At 42.9% G+C, this 9759-nt stretch overlaps 1 protein-coding gene across 1 annotated transcript; it reads right to left on the bottom strand.

The window, feature by feature from the left end:
• Positions 1–337: 337 nt before the first annotated feature.
• LOC143744715 (uncharacterized) lies at positions 338–9011 on the bottom strand. The gene is made up of 6 exons (XM_077236352.1): positions 8917–9011; positions 8722–8807; positions 8474–8588; positions 8033–8151; positions 1039–1153; positions 338–889 (listed from the first exon to the last, which is right to left on the bottom strand). Exons 1-6 carry the CDS (start codon positions 8963–8965, stop codon positions 714–716), a joined length of 660 nt encoding a protein of 219 aa, XP_077092467.1. The 5' UTR covers positions 8966–9011; the 3' UTR covers positions 338–713.
• Positions 9012–9759: the final 748 nt, after the last annotated feature.

The following is a 9759-nucleotide window of genomic DNA, read 5'->3' as shown; positions in this document are numbered from 1 at the left end:
ATGAATTGGCCTTAGGCTATGATTGGTTAAGTTGGATGACTGGTGCTCATCTCCCATTAAGCTGATCCGTCTGATTCTCGTCTCCTCATTAGACCCCAATTATTCCAGCCACAGAAATTAAATCATCTGAAACCCCTTAGTAATAGGCTCCGCTGCTTTATTTTCCCATTGTCTGAGGGTGATTAATTGTATACTGTAAAATTGCTTAGAAAAACATGACTAATGTCTTAAGATTTTCTAAGACTCCCCAGCCCAACAATTAGAGCTTGGGAAAAAAAAAAAAAGAAAAAAAAAATTATATATATATATATATATATATGTGTGTGTGTGCGTGTGTGTGTGTGTGTGTGTGTGATGCTGCCTGTGCCAGTTTGCTCCTTATGTTTCCTTTTGTCATCTACTGTGGTATTTCCATACTGAACCTTGACATTATGAAAATACATTAATTGTTAAATTATAAGTTATTAAATTATTGTGGTTAATTTGATTTGAGCACACTATTCACAGCATATTTATTAATGTTTCTTCATCACACCACTAGGTTCTAATTTCCTTAAGTGTTTCTACAGTTTACATTTTTACACTTCCATGAATCATGCTTTACATTCAATGCCCCCCCCCCCCCCCCCCAAAAAAAAAATTGGTTTCTTTCTAATTTTATACCCAGCACAAAGCCAGTCCTGAACACTTAGAGCTCCTTGAATCTTTTTGTTCTAGCTGCAGAGAAGGCTGAAAGACCTCAATGATTGTGTGATGCCTGCCTTTTCTAGCTCTGATTGGAAGATGTTTGTTATATTCCGCAGTAGTTGTTCATGGCTCTTTATTTTGTGACAGTCATGGCCCTCAGGGAAGTAGGCAGAGGGGGCCCCTGATACTGCAACGTTGGACTCTTCAGAGAAATGTAGGAAAACACATTTTTCAGTACACCTAAGCATGCAGTACTAGAGTATTCAGAATATAGATTAAATAATGTAACCTGTGAACCTCACAGATTCCTTCATTTATAAATCTCAAATTGGAGAAATGTGCAAAACTTACTGTTGCATATAGCCAGCCTGTTGCCACCAATAAACTGTGTTGTCCATTTGTGTTGTGTGGTAGCACTGCATTCCTCGAACAGCCGTGATCTTCTTATAAAGTTGAAATCATAACCCTGTTTGCATGGAAAGATGAAATATAGAAAAATAAATGTGTTGTTTGTCATGATGGTTCGTATCCTATTGGTTTGGATTCTGGTTTTAAGCTTTTTGTCAATATCTTGGGTTGTCCACTGGGAGGTGCTGATGAATCATTGGGTTCTGTCTATTAAAGTCTGTTAAACATAATGTGTTTACTTCACAAACTTTCAAATACAACTACTATATACAACCTGTCCCCATATCCACACTTGTAGTGTTTACATAGTGTTATAAAAAATGCAAATGAAGTTTTTACATATCTTCATTTATACATTTTGATTTTCAATACTTTGCACTTTAAAATAAACTTCTAAATGTCTTCAAGGTAGTCTGTATGTAGAAGATTGTGCGTCCAATTAAGTGATCAAATAAAATGTACGTTCCCTTTCAAGGGAACTCGAGCTGCGTTTGAGACGCGGTGGGAACGCTCTGCGTGATTACGTCGTGAAGCACATGTAAAATCAGTCCAATGGAAGCCCGCTACGATATAGGTGATTTCATAGACCAGGAAACTATAAAGCAACCCTGAAATCAGACCGCGATAGCTTCTGCACCTTCAGCAAGCGCTCTGTATATCTGTCCTTGTCTATTTATTGTTGTCTGTCAAGCCCAATATATCTATCAATATTATGGCGAGCAAGCAAGATTATAGACGGTGTGTTGTTCCCTGCCCTCGTTATATACGGGTGGGGACACACACATCAGCTTTGTGTTGCTTGTTTGGGAGTGGAGCATGCTCAGTCAGTCCTCGAGGGGGCTGATTGTGAGCATTGTATGAGTCTATCATGAAGACGCTCCGCTCTCGCCGATCGTTCTTTGAGGAGGACGGTACAGTTTGCGCTCCCCGCGCGGGTCCCGCTGTTGCCTAGACACGGCGGCGACTCGCATTTTGGGGTTCGAAATCGGATCTGACAGCGTGGGTTGGGACGGGCCCCGCCCTATCTCAGCTTTCACCTGCAGATCCAGTGTGCTGCGATTTCCAGTTCTGAGGAATTGGTATCGTTAGTGTTTTGTTAAGAAAAAGTGAACAAAACAAATAAAAATATTAAGAAAAAGGCAGATGTTTGATTTTTCAATAAATAGGCAGCTCATAAATCTGTTGAATAAAGAGGAGCTTTTAACAGGAGGCTTTTCTAATGCTGTTGCTAGTTAAATATTTACTGGACAGCTGAACATTATGAGAGTGAAAATAAAAAGAGTTTATTAGATGAAATATATCTAAAAAAACAGGAAAACTCTGTATCTCAGCCTCCTCGTCGGGGACTACTGGTTTTTCCCTATCTCCACACTTGAGGTGTCGAGATCGTGGAATAAACCGGTTTCTATTTTATGTGTTTAATACCCAAACGTCTAACTAGAGTAATGTTATGGGTATTAAGTATCATGGTATGACAGTGCCTTGGATTATAGAGATGCTTGCGAGCTTTCTCTCTCCCGAGTCGGCGTCATCATTTTTAACCCCGACGTTACCCACCAGCCATCTTTAATAATAAATAAATTTTATTAGGCAGTACTGGTGGGTAAAGTATTTAAGGACATAGATGAATGTGAGGATGTCAGCATTGACTCTATTCGAGAATATATATATATATATATATATACGTTTTTCTGATATAAAAATAAAGAAAAAGAAAGATAAAAATGTCTGTTCTTCTGGATGCTCCGCTTTCAAGAAAACTAAACCTTTCAGCGGTGTTCGAGAGGTTTCTTCCTCACCAATCTATGTTCCTGAAACTGGCATAGAGTACAAAGAAGACCTGATGCCGAGGCTATCAGGCTTCTAAGGGTGGTCCCCTCCGGGGTAGGGACGGTTTTGAGAAATCGTTTCTCCTCGGCGCCCTCTGGGGTGCGACTCTCTGAGGAGGGTTGCAGCGCTGCCAGTTCGGTTGTTCCCTGCCGGTTCGCCGTTCAGGGCACCGAGGTGTCAGCGTCCCCATACGATCCTCCGAGGAGGGTCGTAGAGCAGTCAGTTCGGTCTCCCTGCCCGGTTCGCCGTTTCAGGGTGCCGAGGTGCCTGCTTTTTCCTAGGATCCTCCGAGGAGGGTCGTAGGAACTAAGCTAGTTAGAGGTAGGCAAGATCTGAGGACTGTCGTCATCTCTAATAAAGCTTAGACAAGAAGTCCTGTCGAATGAAAAAAAAAAAAGAAAAGAGGGACGGTTTTGAGAAATCGTTTCTCCTAACGGCGCCCTCTGGGGTGCGACTCTCTGAGGAGGGTCGCAGCGCTGCCAGTTCGGTTGTTCCCTGCCGGTTCGCCGCTTCAGGGCGCCGAGGTGTCAGCGTCCCCGTGCAATCCTCTGAGGAGGGTTGTAGAATGGTCAGTTCGGTTGTTCCCTGCCGGTTCGCCGCTTCAGGGCACCGAAATGGTTGTTCAATCAAATCCAGAGGCCAGTCTCGAGAGACTGGTTCCCTTATCGGAATTTCTGGCAGCGTGGAAACTTCTGCCAAATATTTCTCTATGGGTCCTGCACATAATAGAAAAGAGTTACAGAATTCAGCTCGGTTCTCGTCCGCCCAGATTTCAAGGAGTCCTCCCCACGGTGGTGGACTCACAGCAGGCTCTGGTAATGGAGCAAGAAGTACTGACACTTCTTCGAAAGGGGCTATAGAAAGGGTTTCTCCTCCCAGCAGCCAGAGAGTCAGGGTTTTATAGCCGTTACTTCATTGTTCCAAAGAAGGATGGAGGGCTGCGTCCTATTCTAGACCTGCGCCAGTTAAACAGCAGGGTTCAGAAACTCAAGTTCAGAATGCTTACACTCAAACAGATTGTATCACAGATTCAGTCCGAGGACTGGTTTGTGACAATAGACTTGAAGGACGCGTACTGCCATGTATCTATCCATCCTCATCACAGGAGGTTCCTGAGGTTCGCTTTCGGGGGCGAAGCATACCAATATCGGGTTCTTCCATTTGGCCTAGGTTTATCTCCCCGCACTTTTACAAAATGCGTGGATGCAGCTCTGGCTCCGTTGAGACTCCAGGGCATCCGCGTATTAAATTACATCGACGATTGGTTGATTTTAGCTCAGTCAGAGCAGGTGGCAGTTCAGCATCGAGATGCTGTTCTGTCCCACATAAAGAGTTTGGGGTTGCGGCTAAACACCAAAAAGAGTGTGCTCCTCCCTGCTCAGAGGACCACTTTTCTAGGTGTAATTTGGAATTCGACCACAATGCAGGCACGCCTGTCTCCTGCTCGTATTTCTGCGATTCTCACAGCCGCAAAGAATGTGAAACTAGGCCAGTCACTCACTGTGAAACAGTTTCAGAGACTGTTGGGTCTCATGGCAGCTGCGTCCAACGTTATTACTTTTGGCCTTCTGTACATGAGACCCCTGCAGTGGTGGCTCAGGACCAAGGGGTTTTCTCCGAGGGGAAATCCGTTCCGCAAGATCAAGGTCACGCGGCTATGCCTTCGTGCCTTGGCCCTGTGGAAGAAACCTTGGTTCCTCGCCCAGGGCCCAGTGTTGGGGGCTCCTTGTCGACGCGTCACGCTTTCGAAGGATGCTTCCCTCACGGGATGGGGGGCGGTCATGAGTGGCCGCTCGGCGCAAGGTCTGTGGCAGGACCATCAATGTTCCTGGCACATAAATCGTTTAGAGTTGATGCCGGTATTTGTAGCACTCAAATATTTCCTGCCAGACCTGAGAGGCCATCACGTGTTGGTCCGCACAGACAACACTTCGGTGGTCTCCTATATTAACCATCAGGGGGGTCTGAGGTCACGTCACCTTTGCAAATTGGCCCATCAGATCCTCCTATGGGCCCAGGGGAAGTTACTGTCGCTCAAGGCGGTATATATTCCGGGGCGTCAGAATGTGGGAGCAGATATTCTGTCGAGACAGGGGCTGAGGCCCGGGGAGTGGAGACTTCACCCAGAAGTGGTGGAGTTCCTGTGGGAAAAGTTCGGTCGTGCTCAGGTAGACCTTTTCGCATCATCAGATTCAACCCATTGTCCCATGTGGTTATCTCTAACGCACCCAGCTCCTCTCGGTCTGGATGCTATGGTGCAGGTCTGGCCGAGGCCGCACCTGTACGCCTTTCCCCCGATATCTTTGCTTCCGGGGGTTCTGGAGAGGGTTCGCCGAGAAGGGGCTCGTCTGCTTCTAGTAGCTCCTTATTGGCCGACCCGAGTTTGGTTCTCGGACTTGGTGTCTCTTCTGGACGGCTCCCCCTTGGAGATCCCAATCAGGGTGGACCTCGTGTCTCAGGCCGGGGGCACGATATTTCACCCTCGGCCGGAGTTGTGGAAACTGTGGGCCTGGCCTCTGAGGGGGCCAGGCTCAGGGAGACCGGTCTTTCGACTGATGTTGTAGAAACCATTCTTCAATCCAGAGCTCCTTCCACGAGAAGGCTGTATGCGCTAAAATGGAAACTTTTCACAACGTGGTGTGTTGAACGTCAGTTAGATCCTCTTAACTGCCCTGTTGGTTTAGTTCTTGATTTTCTGCAAGACCGTTTCTCGGCCAGGTTATCTCCTTCCACCCTAAAGGTTTACGTGGCGGCTATATCTGCCTACCACACCCCTCTGGGGGGTACTTCTACTGGGAGAAACCCTCTCCCAATAGAAGTAAAAAATTACTCGCTTTCTCCGTGGTACATTGAGGTTGAGACCTGCACTGCACGCTAGAGCACCGGCTTGGGACTTGGCCATTGTACTCGAGGGTCTGGCTTTAGCTCCCTTCGAGCCCATCGAGGAGGTTTCTGAAAAGTTCCTCACTCTAAAGACTTTATTTCTCCTTGCTATCTCATCTATCAAGAGAATTGGTGATTTACATGCTTTGTCGGTTGCTCCTTCATGTCTGGAATTTGCACCTGGTATGGTGAAGGCATTTCTCTACCCCAGGCCGGGTTATATTCCTAAGGTCCCACTGAATGTTGGGGGCCCAATAGTGCTGCAGGCCTTCTATCCTCCACCCTTTAATACCCCTGACCAGGAACAGCTTAACCTGTTATGTGCAGTCCGGGCTTTAGATGCCTACGTTCACAGAGCTGCCCTGTGGCGTAAATCTGAGCAACTATTTGTTTGTTTTGGGTCACTCAAGAGAGGATGCCCTGCATCTAAGCAGGTTATGAGTAAATGGATAGTCGAGGCTATTTCATTGGCTTATGAAGCGGCCGGACAGCCTTCACCTATGGCTGTGCGGGCCCATTCTACTCGGAGTATGGCGGCCTCTATGGCCTTAATTTCGGGAGTTTCCCTTCTTGACGTGTGTAATGCGGCAGGATGGTCCTCTCCGCATACATTTGTCAGGTTTTATGACCTTGACCTCTCCACTCCTGGGGCGAGGTTGCTTGCTTCTTAGTGTGCGCAGGACCTCACACTGAACGGGCATTTGTCACTGTGGCGTAGTGGGTATAGGGTTCCCACCGCGTCTCAAACGCAGCTCGAGTTCCCTTGAAAGGTCTGTAACGTATGTAACCCTGGTTCCCTGATAGGGAACGAGACGCTGCGTTTGCCTGCCATACTTCCTGCATGCCCTGATCGACTTGCTTCAGGTTTTTCAGAAGCTATCGCGGTCTGATTTCAGGGTTGCTTTATAGTTTCCTGGTCTATGACGTCACCTATTTTGTAGCGGGCTTCCATTGGACTGATTTTACACGTGCTTCACGACGTAATCACGCAGAGCGTTCCCACCGCGTCTCAAACGCAGCGTCTCGTTCCCTATCAGGGAACCAGGGTTACATACGTAACCTGAGACGTTTTACTACCAAATTATATGTGAAAATATAATTGCCACTCTGATAAGGGCATTGAGCTTTGGGCGTTTATCAGACCTGAAACAAGCTTGCCACTTACTTCCTGTCATGTGCACTTACTCTTAAGTGGCCAAGAACGCAAGTGTGGATATTGGAACAGGCCCTAAGAGAACTGGGCTATAGTCTATCTGTAAATGTGTAAGTCCTTTAACCTGCACCAGTTTGTGTGCATTTTACAAGGTCCCCGTGGATCTTAAAAAGTCTTTTGTTTTATCAAATTTAAACTCATAAAAAGCCTTAAATATAAATGGTATTACAAAAGCCTGAATTTCAAGAGGTCTTGAGGCTTCTTTACACAGAGAGAGTTAAAGCTGCTCTGTGCCTGCTCAAAATTCTGTGTAAAGACATAATGCTGCATAAAAGTCAGACCAAATAATGCCTGCTCTGACCCACCTCATCTCCTTGAATCAAAGTATACAATTGAAATGGTGGCGTAAATGCATTTATGCCGCCTCTGCTCTGAGCAGAGCTCACACTTGGAAGTGTAAATTTGGCATTAAATTTGGGGGCGGAACACCGCTATATTTCTGCTGTTCCATAAACGCCATCTACTGTCAGAGATTGAATTTGAATTCAGCGTGTCTGCTCTTGACTGCTCTTGTCCACACCAATGTGAGGATCGAACCACATTTTTTACACTGCTTACACGGATTGTTTTGATTGTTAACTGGAGGAACAATGAGAAGCTAATGTGCTTCCCAATGTGCATTAAAAAATCGTAGAACAATAGGGTATCTAGAATATTATATTATATAATCAAATTTTAAATTTGTGTGTGTGTGTGTGTGTGTATATATAAATTAAATGTCATATATAATATAATATAATTATACTGTATAGTTATAATATGCCCCTACCCCAATATGGTATTAATTTAAAATGAAACCGACGGATACCTTTTTAAATTGAGGATGTAGTTTATAGTGGAAAAGTTAATTTATTTTATAGTATGCTTAAAAAAAAATATATATTATGTCGTATTCAATTTTAAATGAAAGAAAGTTAATCCAAAATGTGTTTAAAGCACAGCACTATATATGAAAGCATACGTTTTTTAGTTAATTGAAAAAATTGATAGCAGTGAGACTAATGTACATACTGCATTGCAAATAGGTTTACAGTAGGTCTTAGTCTTATCCGTCACAGATACACACAGCAGTCCTCCATCCTCAGGCACTGTTGGAGCTGTGCAGTTTGTTGGCATTAACCTCCGTAACCCTGCAAAGACAGGATATTTTTAGTACTTTTATGGATATAAATATTAGCTGTGCTTAACATGCTTTTTCAACTATATTTGAAAGAAATAGCTTATCTGGTACACATCTGATAGTTAGGTTAGGTGCTATATATGCAACTTTAAAACATATGGATAAGTGATATACAGCTCTGTGTTGAAGTTTTGAAAAAATAGCATAGCATGCGATATATGCTAAAATATTAAGTAGCATAAGCTGAAAGGATGTGATGGGTGTTTCTTTCATTTCTTTGAGATGTTGTTTGGAAATTTTGTTTTTGGAAGGAGAGATACAGACTGAATTACCTTTGTTTTGTTGCTTCTGGTTGATATCAGTCAGCATTTTTAGTTGATTAAAAATAGTTGCGGTTTGATATGTTGTCCATGTATCAGATACAGTTTCCAGACAATTTTTTATATCCTACATAAAAAAAAAGTTAGTATAAAAATCAAAATTTAACTGTGATATTAGATGTGCCTGCAATAGTCAAAATACCATTATTTTATTACAATCGTTTACATTGTAAAAAACTGTCAATACAGATATGCTATACCTTAAGTTTTTTGTTGAGCATCTCAAAAGAGAATTCAGAAGAAGAGCAGGAAGTATTCTGTCCATGAGCTCTAGTCAAGAGAAACGCTGTAAAAGAACCACAAAGACATCTCAAAATTGTCCTAGAGATATTAGAATCAATTAATTTTAGGTTTAGCATGCATACTGTGAAGTAAGTAACCGAAACTATGCTTACCAAAGAGCAAGAAAAGCATCTTCCATGTTCTGCTTATTGTAGATTTCATGTTGTTTGTGCTGTTGGGAAAAGGCTGTGATGTTTACCTCTTAATCTTTCTATTTGGAAAAAATATATTGCATCATAGGTTAATGTACGCACATCTTGTTGACCAAATTACAACACACCTGCCTTGAACAATCAGAATTGCCAAGGTTTTGAAAGAATCAGTTTAGTTCATTTTGGATCAGACAACATGTTTGCTTCCACTATTCAAATAGAATCGACTGACTGCCAAAACAACAATTAGTCTGGGAACCTTCATAACTCTTCATTTTTTAGTTTTCAACTTCTGTTTGCTTTGATGTGTTTTGCACCCTGGGTTACTGTAGGATATTTTACTCAACAGTCAAGGTTTAGTACGTTTTCTAGCATTGAATATATTAGAGAAAAGAGGAAGAAAAAACTTTACACATTTATTTCTGGTATGCCCAAAACATGGTATTCTTAAAAATATAACAACATATTATTATTATTATTATTATTATTATTATTAACCTTTATTCAACCAGGCAAGTCACTTAAAGGGATAGTTACGGTATAATTAAATTTACCCAATAATTAAAATTACCCCATGATTTACTCACCCTCAATTGTGAGTGTATGATTAGGTGTACATGACATCCTTCTTTCAGAGGAATATGATCGGAATTATATATATATATAAAAAAAATGTCCTGGCTCTACCAAGCTTTATAATGGCAGAATGGCCTTTTCTGTTTTGAAGTCCATAAAAGTGCATCTATCCATCATAAAAGTGTTCCACATGGCTCCAGGGGGATATTTAATGCCTTCTGAAGAAAA

This window comes from Siphateles boraxobius, unplaced genomic scaffold (genome assembly GCF_051911475.1).
Source record: "Siphateles boraxobius isolate OS27281-9 unplaced genomic scaffold, OSU_SipBor_1 20, whole genome shotgun sequence".
NCBI classification, from domain to species: Eukaryota; Metazoa; Chordata; class Actinopteri; order Cypriniformes; family Leuciscidae; genus Siphateles; species Siphateles boraxobius.
This window is presented reverse-complemented; position numbering and strand designations above follow the sequence as displayed.